We start from the raw sequence: 19595 nt of genomic DNA, 5'->3' as shown, positions 1-19595 counted from the left end.
GTTGAAGTGGACAGGCCTTTCATTAAGGAGAAGTTGGAAGAAGGGTTGATTTGTGTTCCCTTTGTGAAGTCTACTGATCAGATTGCTGATATTTCCACCAAGGGATTGTCTGGTAAATTATTCCATCCTAATCTAGTCAAGTTGGGCATGATTGATATATTTGCTCCAACTTGAGGGGGAGTGTTGAATTATGTACACCAGAATATCGTGGGGGTATTTTGGTCATTTTACAGTTGTATTTTTTACTTCTCTGTTCCTCCTAGTTAAGTCGGCTATACTAGGGGTATTTTTTACTATTCATATGTAATCTCTCATATTATAAATACAATGCTTGTTTGATCATATTGATCATCCAAGCAATTACTCTCTAATTCAGGTCTCCTAAATTGAGCATTGAATTCAACATCTCCTTCAATGTTCAATTTTTCTTTCCGCTACCCCATTAGACTCAAGTTGATAAGGGGCGGTTGTCTTGTGAATAATACCATGTTCTTCACAGAACTTAGCCAGATTAGAGTATTCAATGCCTCTGCCTTATAGGATATAAAAGCATTACTTGCTTCATTCTTGGGCGTAAGAAGGTAAATCATGGTGAATTTAGAGTAGTCATCTATGAATGTAACAACATACTTTTTGCCTCCTCTAGATTCAAGTGACTTAAAATCACAAAGATCACTATGCACTAGATCAAGAAGGCCACTTTGCCGTTCCATTGACTTATGTGATTTTTTAGTGAATTTTGCCTCCACTCATGTGGAACACTTAGTCAACGGTGGCTTAATATAATTGTAAATTATACATTTCTTGCACATATAAGAAATGTAGGATGCATTACAGTGACCTAATCTTCTATACCATAAATCATAATAATCAATAAGGTAAGCAGAAGAAGCACTAGGCTTATCTTTGATTATATCAGAAACACTCAATACAAATAATCCATCACTAAGGTACCCTTTGCCCACAAATACTGCATTTTTCAGTACAACAAGCTTATCAAATTCAAAATGTAACTTCATTCCTGCCTTGTTGAGAAGTGGGCCCGAAATAAGATTGTGTCAAATTTCTGGCACATGTAACACATTATCCAAGACAAGTATATTTGATGATTGGGAGTTGCCCATATAGACCTGTTCATTTGAAATAGAATAACCCAAAAAAGAGTTTTAGTCCCTACAGATGTGCCTTGTTGCACCTGTATCAACTATCCAATCATTTGGGTTTTCAACCATAAACACTTCAATTATCATTACTGCAAAGATTTCTTCTTCAATAAGATTGACTTTTGCCTTATCTGGCATCACCTTCCTCTTATTTTGACAGTCTTTCTTGAAATGACCTGGCTTGCCGCGTACAAAGCAATTTCCTTTCTTCATCTTGAAGTTTGTATCCTTATGAACATGAAGACCTTTCTTCTTGAGATTTGGCTTCTTCTCAGTTTCCACACGATTAGCATTGGATCTAGTATATCCAATAGGCTTTTCACCTTTGTCTTTGGCACGGTTACATTCTTCAATTTTGATTTGAACTACCACTTGATCAGACGACCAGTCTTTCCTCTTGTGTTTCATAGTAATTTTGAAATCCTTCCAAGAGGCAGGTAGTTTATCAAAGAACTTGTGACAAATTCATCTGGTAAAACCATGTTCTCCTTAGCCAAATTCCCAACCAAGACTTGGAATTTGTCTATTTGAGCATAATTGAGTTCATTTTCATTCATCTGAAAATTCAGGAAATTAGACACCACAAACTTCTTGAAACCAGCATCCTCAACGAGTATATTTCTTGACAAGAGCTTTCCAAATCATGTAGGCATTGTCAAAGGAATTGTAAACATTATACAGATTATTAGAAAGAGGATTCAGAATCCGGTTTTTGCATTGAAAATCTGCTTCTGTCCAAGCAATCATCTTCATATCAAGAGCAATATCCTCACTTGCTGGGGGTTTAGGACCAGTTAATGCAAATGCTACCCCGATTTGTGTCAAAGGAAATAACATCATTTGTTTCCACCGTTTAAAATTATGCCTAGTAAACTATTTTATTTTATTAAACTCTGAGACATTTTATTCCTGGTTGTATGGATACAACAATATTTTGGGCAGCAACAGTAAGAGGCGGAGGGTCGACAGTAGTATTCTCAGCCATAGTCTTACATAGGAAAAATCTAAAATCTTAAGATTGTTATACTAGGCAGAAACTGTAAGACATATCTGACTCGTCGTGGTCGAAGAACACCAGTAGTAGCAAGAACTGAAAGATACACGAACCAGAAGCAGTGAAAGATACTCTTCTTAAGGTTTTAGATGCCCCACTTCTGCAAAATCGGGTCGACCTTGCATCTAGCCCTCCAAGATGAAACAACTAACTAAACGTATAGGTTTACAGTACCTAATACGAGTACAAAGGGATTACAAAGGCAACACTATCACTCTGTTTTATAAGAAAATACAGTAAAGAAAATAGTCTCTAGAATGGACAATTGCAGAGACATAACTCGTTTCTGTTGTATGTAAAGCGATAGGCATGAAATGGTATATATATATAGTGTTCAAATACCCTTTCATGAAGAGGTATACCATTACGTATCTAGGTAACCTATATGTACAGGAAGGTACTCTTCCAGGGGAGGTGTGTCTATTCGTATACGTGGTACACGTATACGAATATAGTAATGGGTGAACTGTATGGGTGAACCGAGTATTAAATTAAAAAAAATTTAAACTCAAATGCAAAACTTTCACTATCTAAAAAGAAGGTTTTGCCCACACCTCGACACACAAGAGAGAAGAGAGACTACCTCTCCAAGGGGCTCACAAAAGAAACCAATATATATATACCACTCAAGTTACTCTCCCAAAACCAATGTGGGACTATTCTTGAGTCTCTTGTAGCCTCTTGCACAAAAGTACACTACAAATTCAAATAAAAAAATGGAGGGAAGGTATAAAAGGTATAGAAGAGGGAAGGTTTAGAAAAGCACTTTGTTGAAACTTTGAGTAAAAGTCATTATATTAAAATAATATAACAACATTAAGATGTCAATTTATTTATTTCAAAGTGAATTTTAGGTAGTTATTTTCTTTTTGAGTCCTTATAGGTGTCACTATGCCTAGTGAGATACCGTTTTACTATTTGCCACTTGGCAATACTCCATAGACAAGTCATGTGATAGAAGACCCAACATACATTTCAATAACCAATTTTTAATCCAAAATAAGCAAGGAAAGTTGCTCAAACTTTGATTCAAAGTTTTAATAATAAATTACCAAAATGCCATAGAGACGAATGTAAAATACAAATGATTTCTTTTGTTAAGAAGAAGGTTGGGCACCCCACTAGTTTTCTTGGACCTATCCGTTGTGCCAAATGGAGAGGACGGGAAAGGGAGGGCAAGGGGTCATTTCCATAGGGGATGGAAGAGAGGCAAACTCAGGCTGGGCATAGCATTGGTGTACCCAGCCTTTACCCTATTAGTTGTTTCCTTTGATCATTTTAAGCTGAAATTGTACCAATGTGATACTTACTTGGTCTTTTATCATATGGACTAACCCATTTACTACCATGTAGCAAATAGTGAAACGTTATATTTCAGTAGGCATAGTGACGGGGAAGAAATCCTTTTCTTAATATGGGATTTCAAGAAAGTTTTTCAAGTTCATAAAAGAAAGGATTTCGTGAGTGATTTTTGTTTTTGGTGAATCTTCTCCTAGAACGAAAGCTTTGTCTAAAAGTATATTGAATGGTTAAAACTTACAATAATGTTATCTTACTGATTTATCTTTGTGGTCTAGGCAAATTTATTTCGTAGTTGTAAAACCAGGTTTTTAGACTACTCATCTTTCAGAAAAACCTGGTGACTCGGCCTTGTCAAACCCAACAAGGTGAGTCATATTTTTTTTTAATTTTTAATACAATAAATATGTATAAATTAGTAAAAAAATCAGAAAAAAATATGAGAAAAAACTAGATAAAATAATGAATCACATATCAATGCATTTTGAGTTTATACCATTGAACTAGAGAAGGGAATTGAAGAGTTGAGGGTTTCTTATTGTTTTAGAATACGGATTTACTATTTTATTCAACTCAAATTCTAAGTGAACCCACTTTATGGTTTTTTGAAAAATGACTAAATTTGTCAAGTTTGTCATGACTCACGTAAAAATATCGAGTCTAATTTGAGTTGGACAATTTATGACCTAGTCTCATCATTTTTTACCCTGGCCTAGTCTACACTACTCTTGACCAGGTTTTCCAAAATTATGACTCGACTCAGACGACTCGCCCCAGTCAAAATTAAACCCAGTTTTCCAACTATTTATATATTATACCCGGTCAATTTATTTAGCCATCCTATTTATTTTCCCATCTTTGGTTTTACTCCTCAGGTGACGCAGGGATGGTGATCTGTTCAAAACCTACTCATCAACCAAAACGTATTGTTGAAATGGTCTCTTGCAGTACCTTTTGTCTTGTCAGCAATTTCCATGAAAGAGAATGAGGCACACATGGAATGTGTTTGTAATTAATACTAATTTTTGTTCGGGGTGGTACTATGCAAATTGTTATACCTGTTTTAGTTTTTTTTTTTTTTTAATTCTGTTTTGAAGGTGGTGGGGTACGTGTTGTGTGATTGTGTGAATGACGAGAAATGGGAAATCCTCCATTGAGCTATTGACAACTTGACAGTTTCAAATTACTTCCACACGGAAGAATAGTAATTAATAATAAAAAAAAAAAAAAATTCATTAAAGGAAACCAAATTTTCAACTCTTCCAAAATCTCAAAATTCACAAAGGCGGTCACCAATACTCCAACCTAACCATGCTCAGAAGTACAAAATATGATGGATATGCAGTTAATGGCAGCTGTGTAGCTAACCAAATGCAATGGTCAACCTTCCCCACTTCCTTTAAATTACCTTCCACGGATCTTCGATCTATTATTCTCATTATCTCTTGGCCTTCTTCTTCCCTTACCCACTAAGTGGTTTTCTATCTTCCTTCTTATCCTTATTATCTCAAACATATTCAGATCCATCTCTGAATTAAAAACTATGGTCTTTCCCTTGGTTCTTCTGAAGCTTGCAGATTGGCTCTTGTACCAGTTCTTGTCTATTCCATGCTATCTAGCAGGGAGGAAGATTGGAAACTATGTCTTCTTTTATAGAAACCCATCTCTCAAATCATCACAACATGCTTCTTCTCCATTCCCAAGTGTGACCAACTGCAGTTTAGAGTGTAGGGATTCTCAAACCTTGGTTTGTGATATTAATGGCACCTTATTGAGGTCTCAGTCTTTCTTTCCTTATTTCATGTTGGTTGCTTTTGAGGGTGGAAGCATTGTCAGAGCTTTTCTATTGCTTCTCTCATGTCCTCTTTTATGGGTTGTGGACCATGACCTTAAGTTGAGGGTCATGGTATTTATAACCTTTTGTGGACTTAGGAAGAAGGATGTGCAGAGTGTTGGAAGAGCTGTTATGCCCAAGTTTTTCCTTGAAAATCTCAACCTTCAGGTCTATGAGGTGTTGGCTTCAACTGGGAATAGGGTTGTTTTTACTAGTGTCCCTCGAGTGATGGTTGAGTGGTTTCTCAAGGACTATTTAGGGGTAAGTGATGTTGTGGGAACTGAACTGCAGAGTGTTGGGAACTATTTTACTGGTTTCCTATCAGAATCAGGGTTGCTTGTGAAGCACAAGGCTCTCCAGGAGTTCTTTGGAGATAGCAAACCTGACATTGGCCTTGGAAGTTCAAGTCCCCATGACCACTTGTTCATCTCTCTTTGCAAGGTATGTCTGTTCTTCCTCCCCTTCACCCAACCCCTCCCCCAATTATGGTGCAAAAGAGAGGATAAAAATAACACAAATGGGAACTTTAATTTCTTGGGTTTCTTTTCTTTCTCTTCTTTTTATTAGTATTATTATTAATATTTTATATTTTATGTGTATCTTTCAAATTTGTCATACTATGTTTTAATTGTTAATTTATTAGCTTAATTTGAATAATTATTAATGACAGGAAGCATATGTGGTGAATAAGGAAGAGTACAAGAAGAGAGGAAGTTCAGTGATGCCTAGAGAGAGATATCCCAAGCCTCTAATATTCCATGATGGGAGGCTTGCTTTCTTACCCACCCCTTTTGCAACTCTTTCTATGTTCCTATGGCTTCCTCTAGGGTTAACACTTGCCATCTTCAGATTGTGTCTGGGTATCTTTCTCCCTTACAATTTAGCCTTCAAATTGGGTAATTGGAGTGGTGTTGAAATAAAGGTCAAAGGGTTCATTAATCCATCAAAATCAGCTAAAAGAACAAAAGGGGTTCTCTATGTTTGCACTCACAGAACTCTCTTGGATCCTGTGTTCCTCAGCACAGTATTAGAGAAACCTCTAACTGCAGTCACATACAGCCTTAGCAAAATTTCAGAATTCTTAGCCCCCATGAAGACAGTGAGGTTGACAAGAGATAGGAAACAAGATGGAGAAACAATGCAGAGACTACTAAGTGAAGGAGATCTAGTAGTTTGCCCTGAAGGAACCACATGTAGAGAACCATATCTATTGAGGTTCAGTTCTTTGTTTGCTGAGTTAGCTGATGAGATTGTTCCTGTGGCAATTAATACACATGTCAGCATGTTTTATGGGACAACAGCAAGTGGGTTCAAATGTTTGGACCCCTTTTTCTTCTTGATGAACCCAACTCCTAGTTACCATATTCAGTTACTCGGGAAGGTTCCAAGAGAGCTAACATGCGCTGGGGGTAGGTCCAGCTTTGAGGTGGCCAACCATATACAGAGACAACTAGCAGATGCTTTGGGATTTGAATGCACAAACTTAACAAGGAAAGACAAGTATATGATGCTTGCAGGGAATGAAGGGATAGTCAATGATAAGAAAAAGATCAAGTCATGATTATAAGTTATTTAAAATTGAAAGCCAAAAAAAAAAACAGAAAGAGGAGGAATGAATATATGTGTCAATTTACTGTAATTTTTTTATTACATCTCATATGGAAAAAAATTTGTACTTTGTCTATAGAGTGTGATTTTAATTCTTGCTTATCAAAAAAAATTTGTACTTGTTTATAGAGTGTGATTTAAATAAAGACTATTTGGTATTATGGAGAAAAGTTCACTATGGGGGACATAGGGACCACACCCATACACAACACAGTGGGAACGAAATGACGGCCTCGCTCCCATCAAAAGTTGAAATCTTGCCCCCGGCCCGAGTTGCTAATGCATGCTCTCATTGTCTGCTGCCCTGCGTAATTGGCTCTTGCACTCCCCCACAGACAATGCTCCCCCTTGATATATCTAGAACTTTCAATTTTTTTTAATTATCCCGTGTCTATTCTTAAAAGTATGATAAAAGGTTTTCAAAATAATTTTAAAATTAACTTATCAGTATCAGAGGCTGTCATAATTTTTACACATTTTTGGAGTACTCAAATGGAATGAGAAGATTTACTTTCATTGAAAAAATCCTGTACCACTAAAAGAAAAAAAAAAAGTTACAATTTTTCTCACCTTGAAAAAATATATGCTATCTGATCTGGACTTCTATATGCGGCTACACTTGGTTTTACCCATGTGATGGTTGAATCGGATTGTCAAAAACTGATTAATCAGTTATGTGCAGGATCACAAGTGGAGACTGAAATTTATAACATATGTCATGATATATTTTGTTTGCAAAAGACTTTTGTTTCTTGTAGTTTTTCTTACGTTACAAGATCCTCCAATACTGTGGCGGATTCCTTGGCCAGGGCGGCCCTATCGATAGAGTCTTCGATTCTGTGGCCAAGTACCTCTCAGTGGCTTTTGCAACTCAATAATGCAGATGCTACTGCTTGTAATGACTCTTCTCATCAATAAAATTTCTTTGTACCAAAAAAAAATTAAAAAAAAATATATATATATATATCAACAAAAAAATTCTAAATAACATTTTTTTCCCAATAAAGGTATTATTTCCTGTTGTTTCACATTTGCACTCAAACGACATATTTGACATTTTATGAGGTATCAAGTATCAACAAGAAATTTCTAAATAACATTTTTTTTTTCCAAATAGGATAAATCTTGTCATTTCATATGCATATTGCATACTCAAGAAACGTACAAAAACAACAACAACTTTGAAGGTTACAGAATCTAATTACACATATAGAAGTGCCATTTAAACAATTCCTTTAAAATTTATAATACCTCATTTACCTTCCCCAATGCTATATTATGTTACATTGAGATGTGTGTATTATGGGTTGATCGTTAAATTTCTGTACTTGCATTAAATGGGTAAGTTAAATGCTAGCAATGAGTTATACATTGAATTTGAAGAAGAAGTGACAGAGACCAGGCAATTTTTCTCGATCCTTTGCATGTATTGAATTAAATTTGATCTACTGACGAGTGTTTGGGAGAAGAACTTTGTGGCTGTGGCCTCTACATTTGGCCCTCTATACTCTACAGTAGAAACGAAAATTAAGGTGGCAATGAATCTGGCCAGGGAAAGTCGGTTAACATTGCCAAGTGTTTTTACTTCCTACGGGTACCCTATTTCAGATTTGAAACTAAAAAATAAAAAATAGGACAAAGTTTTTCTCCACTCGACGATTCACCCGGCTTTCTAGGATTCATAAATCCCTCTTAGGGTTTTGGTATGTGTAGATGTTGGATTTTGCCACTCTTTCAGCGATGATGACAATCAGACGCGAAAGACTGGCAATGCCCTTTAAATACTCTTTCTCTTTGGAGTGACTTGGACACCCCTTGTTCCACCTAGTTTCCACCCATGGTCCCCCGCATCCCCGGAACGACCCTACACGATGCCCTCACCTAAAGCCCTGACCCGGGGGCATCGCACGTGGCCGTGCCACCGCGCGACAGCATTGCGTGTCGCTGCGGCACTGCACGGTAGCACCGTGCCTGGAAATCTTGACTGAAGGACAGGAACCCCAGACACGGCCTCCAAGCACACTGTGGAGTATCACTCCAGTGATTGAAATTGATGAAGAAACCCTGTGCAAGTCTTCCTACATACCTGTCAGAAGATGGATAGCTGACCCTTGCAACTGCACAGCTCATAGCATAATGTATTGCCTGGACTCTAGGTATTCTCTCTCCTCTTAATAAATGTGGGTACCACCCTTGGAAATGTGTGTAAAAGACCCTAAATGGCATGTGGGTACAAGGCCCTGACTCTGGGTCAAACCCCTGTGCAAGCCCACAGAGTTTCAGCCTTGCTAAATTCTCTGGGCAATGCAGACATCACCCAGAGACATCGCCCAGAGTGCAAAACAGCATTATTTAAAGGATTTAATTGGTGGGGACCACCCATAATGGACATGGGCACCCTCCATAGGATGAGGGGAGTCTGAGGGACCACCTCATACTCTTGGATCACTGTGGACCCCCCCAGTGTACCCAGAATGGCTGAGAATGCAGTCGAAAATGCATTCTGGAAATAGACCTTAGTAGCCAAACAGACCCTAGTCATGGGCTGGGCTATAAATAGGGGTACCTTAGCCTCATTTAGAGCCCTTGGTACTATTCAAATCGTGGGGGAAGGGAGAAGAAAGAAAAGAGAGAAAAGAGAGGAAGAAGAAGAAGACAAGAGAAGAAGGAAGGAAGGAGGAGCAGCCTGCCTACAAGGTCTGATTCGAGCAAGCCCCTGTGCATTCAGGTATAAAATCAAACCCCTGAGATGTTGTTCATATGCTGTTACTATTCATCCTCATACATCTCTATGGTTTTAAATGCTATCTGGCCATTAGCAGCCCAGAACAGTTGGGAACTGCCAAGTACCACCTCAGATCTGCCACGCAAACATGATGCATGGAAGATCTGAGTGTTTAATGATGATATTCATACCTATTTTATAGATCTGGAACCGAAACCAGATTGTGCTTGGTAGCATTGCTCAGTTGCACTGAAAACTGGTTGTTTGGAGTCCTGATTTCTTGTCCTGACTGCATGGGACCAAACCCTAGGTGGAAGCAGACTTGAATCAGTGTAATAAACCTGTAATCAACCTTGCATGCAGCTAAAATCAAGTTTTGGTACCTGGAGAAACCATGGGTTACTATTCACTGGGCTGTCTGGGCAGTCTCTGGCAGCCAAGTGGTGGGCCCAATGAAAAATCCACAAGGACTAGTGTACAGAACACCCCTGGGGGTCCATGATGACCTAACATGCATGGGGGAATGATGTGGCCACTACCCATGGCCAGCAACCTTGGAAACTCAGCCTGATCACGTTTTTGAAATCTGTGGGCGATGTACTGGGCGATGTAGACATCACCTAGAGACATCGCCCAGTGTGTGAAATTTGGCAGTTTTGATGATCTAACCTGGGGATCCTCACCCTAGGCCAATGATAGAGTGTAGGGAGGTAGGAAATGACTAGAATGCGCCTCCCCACATTTGTCCTTGTGTATGAGTGCTTTGGGAACCCAAGTGGGCCCCGCAGGAATTGGAAACCCTGCCTGTGATTGGTCCTGCAGCACTGTCAAGTTGGGGACAGCACTGTAAGTCTAATGTAACCTAGGATAATGTACCAATATAGTAAATGACCATTTTGCCCCTAGGCCACCAACTCTGGATGATGCACCGAGACATAGGTCTAAGGCCCAGTGCAAGGCCCAGAGAATTCCAAGTGATGACCAACTGTACACCGGGTCAACCCAGTGAGCTTAGATCAACCCTAGGACCTTTAAAAATAGGTGGAAATATTAAAATGACAATTTCTGATTTATATCTAGGATTTGATCCCGTGCTCGAGGCCTGCAGCCAGACTGCAGCCGGAATTGAATTTACAACTGAGTTCTTAGAACCAGACACAGGTGAGTGAAGTATTATCATATATGTACGTGTAACTGTATTACTATGCCGACAATTAAATTCTTAAATTGTTAATGCTATGTTATTTAAATTCTGTTCAAATACTCAAAATTACTACACATTGATTGTCTGTTGATGAACACTGTGATTTTTACATGATGGCTGTGAATGTTAGACTAGATGCCGTAGTCGGCTTGGAAATGTGGTCGGTGGTAGCCCGTAGTATGGGATACGGCAAACCCGGATGTATTGACAGGTAAGTTTCTAAACACTACTAAATTATAGGGAATAACCGGTTTACTTCATGTAACCTAAATTATGCACAAACCCTAGGTACCCTAAGTGTCTCAACCATACCTGCACGAGTATTATTCGACTCGGGAGCATTCCACTCCTTCGTCTCCGCCACCTTTGCGAGTAGGATGAAAGATCAACCGAGAGACATCAGGCACGAGTTAGAAATCAGCACACCGACAGGTAGTGTCATGAATATGGAAAAAGTCTATGACCCCTGTCAGGTAGAAATTGGTGGAAAGAACTTAACCACACGACTGATAAAGCTAGATATGAAGGATTTTGACGTAATATTGGGCATGTATTGGTTGTCTGCCTATGGAGCGAACGTCATGTGTGTGGAGAAGAAGATAGTGTTTAAGTTGGAAGATGGGTCAGTTTTGACCTATCAAAGTGAACCAAAAAGAAAACCCAGAAGGATAACCTTATCTTCCCTCCAGGCGTGAAAGTTGCTAGACGAAGTATGCCAAGGCTTTTTGGCCACTATGGTAGACACAGAGGCAAAGATAAAACCCTTGGAGGAACTTGACATCGTCAGAGAATTTTTTGATGTTTTTCTAGAGGATCTGACTCAGCTACCACTTGACTGCGACATAGAGTTTGCGATTGATCTAGTTCCTGGTGCAACACCGGTATCCAAGGCACCATATCGGATGGCGCCAATCGAACTGAAGGAGTTACAGGTTCAACTTCAAGACCTGCTGAAGAAGGGATTTATACAACCCAGCGTATCACCCTGGGGAGCACCCGTGTTGTTCGTTAAGAAGAAGGAAGGTAGTATGCGGCTGTGTATCGACTACCTCGAGCTGAATAAGCTGACCATTAAGAATCGACATCCGTTGTCGTGCATTGATGACCTATTTGACCAGCTACAAGGAGCAAGAGTTTTCTCCAAAATTGATCTTAGGTTGGGATACCATCAATTAAAGATCAAGAGCGGTGATATTCATAAAATGACATTTCGAACTCGATACGGACATTATGAATTCCTGGTTTTATCGTTCGGATTAACCAAAGCCCCAACCGCGTTCATGGATATGATGAATAGAGTATTCCATGACATGTTGGATGTTTATTGATGACATTTTGGTGTCTTCTAAGAGTGAAGAGGAACGCGCTTGACACCTTACTTTTGTGTTGCAGCGGTTGCGGGAGCACCAGCTTTACGCCAAGTTCAGTAAATGTGAATTCTGGCTTCACCAGATTGGATTCCTGGGACACATAGTCACCAAGGACGGAATAAAAGTGGACCCAGCTAAGGTAAAAGCGGTTCTCGAGTGGGAGACTCTAAAGAGTACCACTGAGATCCGAAGTTTCTTAGGATTAGCCGGATATTACCAATGGTTCATTGAAAATTTCTCATGTATATCGGCACCCATGACAAAACCTTCAAAGAAGGGCGCTAAGTTTGAATGGAATGAAGCATGCGAGAAAAGTTTTCAGGAATTGAGAAACCGATTGGTAACAGCTCCAGTTTTGACCATTTCGGATGGCATCGGAGGAATGGTGGTATATACTAACGCATCCAGGATAGGATTGGGTGGCGTCCTAATGCAGAAAGGTAAAGCAGTCACTTATGCCTCTAGGAAATTGAAGGAACACAAAAAGAACTACCCCACTCATGACCTAGAATTGGCAGCGGTAGTCTTCGCATTAAAGATATGGCGGCATTACCTATACGGTGAAAAGAGTGAAATCTTCAGTGATCACAAAAGTCTGAAGTATTTCTTCACCCAGAAGGAGCTGAACATGAGACAGAGGCAGTGGTTAGAACTGGTGAAGGATTATGACTGTGAAATCCAGTACCACCCAGGTAAGGCCAACATTGTTGCTGATGCATTAAGTAAAAAATCTCAGACTGTATCTCTCGCTTCCTTGGTCGTAAGCGAGTAGTTGGTAGAAGAAGCTCAAAAGTTTGATCTGGAACTCGTGATCGAAGGAACGGCTATACAATTAGCAGCTATGGATCTACAGCCGTCGATACGGGAAGGCCTGGCAACCCTGCCAGGGATGGTCCAGCTACACTGCTGACCTAAGGACTATATTGTGGGACCGTCGGGACCATGTACTATGTATTGCATTGGTAAAATACCATACCTAAGCCTAAACCACATTCTCCGGATGATGCACCGGGACATGGACCTAAAGCCCAGTGCAAGACCCAGAGAATTCCAAGTGATACTATACTGAGCACGGAGCCAGACCAGTGAGCCTAGATCAACACTAGGACATCCAAAAATAGATTTGAATGTCAAATAACACTTTTCTAATTTAATACTTTAGGATTTAATCCCACGCTCGAGGTGCACTGCCAAACACCGGTCGAAACTGAAACAACAACTGAACTTGTAGAACCAGACCCAGGTGAGTGGAATGTCATCGCATATGTAGATGTAACATAAATGATATGTTGAATTTAATTTTATAATAATAATATTGTGATACAAATTTAATTCATGAATCTTTAAAATTCAATACAACACTGTGTTGACTGCGGAAATTGTTGTTGAATATTCTATGCTAATTGTGAATGCTAGACTAGATGTCGTAGTTGGCTTGGAAATGAGGCCTGTGGTAGCCTGTAGAATAGGATACGGTTGACACCGCCCGATTCATACGATGTCATATAGACATGGGGTTAGAGTTTCATCACCCGTGCTACGCATCCTTACCAACAAGGGTTAAGGTGGTGGATGCTTGTGGGAGTGACCGTATATATGAGAAAAGAAAAAGAAAAAAGAAATGTGATTATGGGCTATATGCCGGGCTATAAGCCAGAAGAGAAAAGAAAAGAGAAAAAGGGATGGATGCCTCACAGGTTAATCACAGAGGGCTGGTCGGGCTGACCTTGGTGAACGAATGCCAGAGTTGACTGGTCCTCTCTGATAACTCAATAAGTGCATCGCGGGAAGGGGTTAAAAGCCCATACCAAGGATACATGTATTGGGGATTGTAGTAGCACTAACCTACCTTAGTTGTGTTGGTAGGTGGCTAATAAATAATTTGATCTGCACATCATGTAGGATCATGTGATTGTGGTTGCATATGCATGCATGATGATATGTTTCATTCACGAGCTCAGTGGGGCTCACACTCTGCTATATATGTTTTTCTATTAGATGATTCTACAGGTCGATGTCACTGTGGCTGGGAGACGTATTACCCAGAGGAGAGCCATGGTGGTTATGATGATATTGGTTTGGACCCCGATAGTGGTCGTAACGTTGATGTGAGTTTTCTCAGTGGTTACTGAAGATGACCTGTGAAGGGTGTTGTTGATGCTTTTTGTCTTGGGGACTCCTTTTGTCTTTGACTGGAGTTTATCCCCATTTTTGCTTTTAGTTTTCTTCTTTCTTTTTAGGACTTGAGTTACCTCGCCCTGTGTATATTTTTTTTTATTTCAGTTGATGCATATATTAGCTTTTACTGTTCTGTTTGTGGGAGTGAGAGAGGGAATGATTCAACTTACTATTGTATATAACATCATTTCCTGTACTGCTACGCTTCTCTTTTCTTTCAATGTAAATATAGTTTTTGCAGCACTTTGAGTTGTACTTATTGTATTACGATGGATGTGTGTCTGTGAATGGGGTAACTGCTTCTAGATCCGTGGGATTTGGCGGATTGCTGTTATGTAATTTGGGTCGCCTACCTAATCCTCCCAGGGGGTGGTTTGGGGTGTAACAGTACATGTGTAGATTATTATTTAATGGTTGCCATCAATTCCAACTTTTTAACACTCATTAGTGAATACAAACTAAATGGTACAAACTATGTTGATTGGTACCAGAGCATTAAATTGCTCCCGACTGCAGAAGGACTGTACATAGTTCATGATGAACAAGTTCCTCCTCAACCCAACAGATGATTTTGAGGCATTTGAGGAGATGCAGGATTTCTTTAAGAGAGACTCCAAGGAATCGCTTTATATCCTAGGATCGTTAGAGAAGTCAGTACTGGACTCAATCAAGGATATACATACCTCAGGCGGTAAAATGGACAAGCTTGGTGAATTGTTCAACAGGAAGCTGACACATGCACACTCAGATGTAGTGAATCAGGTCCATAACTACAAAATATCCCAAGGGACTCCAGTGATGGACCATGTCATAAAAATGATTAATCTATTCAAGAAACTAGAATCTATGTGGACCAAGTTGAGCTATGGTATAAGACTGATTTGATCTTAGCATCACTCACCTCCACCTATGCGTCCTTTAAGATGTCCTACAAGATGTTAGATAAGGAACTGGAGCTCACCGAGCTTGCTAATGCACTGGTAGAAGCGGAGACCACCTTGAAAAAGGATAAGGCTGAGGTCCATGCTACTGATTTGAAGCTTTCTTCAAATGGGAAGAAGAAGAAAAAGGGAAATAAGAGTAAGCCCCTGACACCCAAGGGTGGGAAGTTTGGTAATAAAAAGCTAAAGGCAAGTGCTTCTATTGCAAGAAGGAGGGTCACTGGAAAAGGAACTGTCGTGCATTCCTGGCTATTATGAAAGACAAGAAGCCAAATGATACTGAGGCTACTAAAGAAGGTACATGTGATGTTTATATTCTTTATGAATCTAATTTGTCCTTTGAATCGACCAATTCTTGATTGGTGGATAGTGGTTCCACTGTTAACATTTGCAATGATTTGTAGGGGTTTAAGAAGACAAGGAATCTGGAAAGAAATGAAATGCGTCTTCGGATGGACACTGGAGCTGAAGCCATAGTGATGACTATAGGAACTTTTATTTTAAATTTTAGTTCTATTGATTTGGTGTTAAAGTTTTGTTACTATGTACCCTCTTTTAAGAGGAAGACTATTTCAGTTTCAAAACTTGTTTTGGACAGGTATAGTTTTCCTTTAATTCTAAATTAATTATTCGTTTTAATAATTCTTTTGTGGCATCTGGATATATACAAAGTGGATTGTATTTTCTAGATTGCCCTAGTAGAATGAATGTTGTTTCGAATGTTGATTTGAAGTGGAAAGCAGCTCCAGTGAACTCGATATATCTATTGTTACACCTATACCCAAAATACACCCCGATATCCTGGGTCAAATTGAACTTCTACTGACGGGTGATACCACGATGCCAAAGGTGAACACTTTTAACCTTGGACCATAATAGTCAAGGGGGACAGCTTGAATACAAGGATTGTATTCATACCTTGATGGGAGATTGGACCACACTATGGGTAAGCCTTGAACCATAAAGTTATGGTTTACAAAGGGCCAAAGCCCAGCAACTTCCTTTGTGTTTTTAGCCCCTACAGTAGCAACGGAGTCACGAATAGACTCACAAGACTGGTTTCATTCGTAGATCCATACGTGATGTTTCAGGCCCTTGTATTGTTTTCTCATGTGGGACCCACGTCCCTGTGTTCCAGACACAATAACTAAGCTCTCGAACAAGATAGACCCCCCCACCCTTACCTTCTCTTGGTTTGTTGGGCCATGAATTGGGTGCATAAGATTTAACTAGAACAAATAATGGTTTCTTTATTTGGTTTGAGCCAAACAAGCCCATGACTAAAATACATTTTTAGGACCTTAGGTTAAGCCAAACATATCCTAGCTTGTTGGACCTAATGGGGCTTGAAACCTTAGCCAAACTGGCCCTAAGGCCCAACTTGAATTAAAAGGGTTCTTAGCTTGGGGGACTTGGGCAAACAGGCCCCAAGGCCCATTTCATTTTATAAAAGAAGGGCTTGGCTCAAGGATTCCCATTTCTCCTCCTCCAAGCAAGACCGTGGAGGAGAAGAAAGAAAGGAAGACGAATGGGAGGGGAAGGAAGAAAAAGGAAGGGGAAGCAACAGAAGAGGTCTTGTTGTCCTACCTCCTCCCATCTTGCTGTCCGATCAAGGATAGAAGAAAAGAAGAAAATGGGAGGAAGGAGAGAATAGAAAGTGGATCTTCAAGGCTGGTTAAAGCTGGGGTTTGGACTCCACTCACCTAGGTATGCTTCCATCCTACTACACCTCTCCCTTCTCCATTTATTCTTGGGTTTAGATAGGTTTTACTAAGGAAGAGTTAACCTAGGGTTCCATTTGGGACTCAAGGTGGAGCTTAGCCCATAATGGGGTTCCATTAATGAAGACCTACCCCTAATGTTAGCTCCACTCAACCCACCTACAGCCCTTGTTGCTATTCTATGGTTTTCCAAACCCTAAATCTAATACTTGGACCAAAGGAGTTGAATCCTTGTGTGACCTTGGACCCATAAGGTGGGACTAGGTTCTAGTGACCCTAGGAAGGCCTATGACTCCCCTCCATAACCTTCAGGGCCATATGACTTCGAAGTTCCAAGATGGGGAGGAAAATCCTTAAAAATCTTGGAAAGAACTTCGATGAATGCACAAACGGATCTAGTGTCATGGTTCCACCCGTAAATCCATCCAAAGCTTTTTGGTGACTAGCTTGAGCGGAGCCAGGAACGAATTCACCTACTGGTTCCTTTCGTGGTTCCATTCCCTCTTGGGAATATCTCAAGGATCGAATGAATGCACGAATGGATTCATGAGGAGGTTCTATCCGTGAATCTGTCCCTCTTATTTTGACCTTTTGGCCTAAACAGAGCCAGGGACGGACTCACCCTATTGCTTCCGTCCATGAGTCCGTTCGTGCTTTCTTGCTTAAAACCCAACTTTAGTCTTTGGGACTCTCACCTTGGGATCCCTCCACACACCTTATAACCCTTTCTCTCGCATCTTTAGGCCGTCTAACTTGTACAGGAGAGCGTATTTCAAGGCAATCCTTACCAAACACATCGAGCGAGATCCGAACCATTGTGAGTGAGTTTTGGGTGATTATTTGGGTTTTTTTTATCATTACCATGCTATTATATAATTAATAAGCATCTTGCATATTTGCATTATTTATCTTGATGGTGATTTGATTCGAATGTGGATATGTGAATTGCTTCATTATTAAATCGGGTTACGGTGCCAGGAGTACCGGGTACCGGAACCTCAGAAATATTTTTGAAATTCATTGACTGTCATCCTGCCCTATATGGGCCGTGCCGTGCTGGTACCCGGGTACTAGATGGAATGGAATGTTGATGCATTTGGAATACCTCTTGGGACGATAGGATTTGCATATAGTATATCTGTGGTTAGGATTTTTGTTCCCTTATGCTACGACCCTTACCAATAGGGGTTTATGTGTTGGGTAGTTAGAGCACATGTTGCCTGTGGGGGAGAGAGGCTAGGTCAGGGATAATAATGTCTATCGGATCTTCCATTAGGTGGTCTTGGTGGCTTCGACCGATGTAGACTCCCCTGTGATAACTGAGGTTTCATTGTGGCGATAAGTTAAGTGACCCACAGTGTCTCATGAGTTATCATAGTAGCATATACCTAACTCAGAATTGTGTGCTAGGTGGAAAATAAATCTAACATGTGCATGCATCATAAATTGTTGGCAATTGTGTGTTTGTGTGTATGTGCATTCCCCTTTGCTCTCTCACTAGCTTGTGGAGCTAACCCCATTGCGTAACCTCTTTTAGTTGATATGCAGGTAATCTTATGATGTGCTCCTTTTTTATGTGAATCAAAGTGGAGCTAGTGGCTGGACTTGGATGTTGATCTACATTCAAGGATGGTGCCCTTGGGGCATGAATTTATTCTTTACTTTTATAATCATCTTTCATTGTGAACAAACTCCATATATATCTTGGAGTAATTACTTGATGGTTATAGAAAAATTGTAACTACTGTATACACTATAATTAGCCAATGAACATCTTGTAATTATTCGATCTCAAATTGATTTACGCTTCCGCTGATTTCGATCCATTTTAGAATGAACTATTCCGTTGGGTTACGCAATCTGATATTATCATGTTTTTTATATTGGGTGTAGACTGTGGATTGGGACACTGTATCTGTGATCCTGGTAGTTTTTGGAATGACACTTGTCGTCCCAGTCACCCCTTTTTCTTGTAATATATCCTTTATTGGGATGGGGGAGTGACAACATGGTATCAAAGCGTGATGCTCTGCACCAACCTTAGTCTGGCGTAGACTCTCGATTTACTCCTTACAAATAGGTTTTAATTAAAAATCTCAAGATCATAAATGAGTGTATGCAGACATAGGAAGAAGACTAGCTAGGGTGCAAACTGATCACTCTAAAAAATAACAGACAAATATGAAAATTAGGACTTGAAGTACATGCATGTCCGGGGCCTAGCTGTCGGGATTGCATTGTTATACCCTTGGGGGAGTATTACATAAACATCGCGAGAATGATAACTATAGCAATCCAAAGGGAACCAAATTGAAAGGAAATATGTATATATATAATGAGTCCAAACATTGGTTGTCCATACAATTTAAGCCCTCCCTTGGAGGTAAGTACACCTTGTTTTAAACAAAATATAAACATCAAACCACTATCAAAGATTTTTAAAGTTTAGGAGGATAAAAAAAAATAAAAATAAATAGAGAAAAGCTAGAAAGGAAAGA

At 39.8% G+C, this 19595-nt stretch overlaps 1 protein-coding gene across 1 annotated transcript; it reads left to right on the top strand.

Annotated features, from left to right (window-relative positions):
* The first annotated feature begins 5002 nt into the window (after positions 1 to 5002).
* On the top strand, positions 5003 to 6931 carry LOC122639463 (glycerol-3-phosphate acyltransferase 1). The gene is made up of 2 exons (XM_043832332.1): positions 5003 to 5791; positions 6021 to 6931. Exons 1-2 carry the CDS (start codon positions 5060 to 5062, stop codon positions 6909 to 6911), a joined length of 1623 nt encoding a protein of 540 aa, XP_043688267.1. The 5' UTR covers positions 5003 to 5059; the 3' UTR covers positions 6912 to 6931.
* The last annotated feature ends 12664 nt before the right edge of the window (positions 6932 to 19595 follow it).

This window comes from Telopea speciosissima, chromosome 9 (assembly GCF_018873765.1).
Source record: "Telopea speciosissima isolate NSW1024214 ecotype Mountain lineage chromosome 9, Tspe_v1, whole genome shotgun sequence".
Classification (NCBI taxonomy): Eukaryota; Viridiplantae; Streptophyta; class Magnoliopsida; order Proteales; family Proteaceae; genus Telopea; species Telopea speciosissima.
Note: the sequence above shows the minus strand (reverse complement) of the source record. Positions and strands in the feature narration are given on the sequence as shown.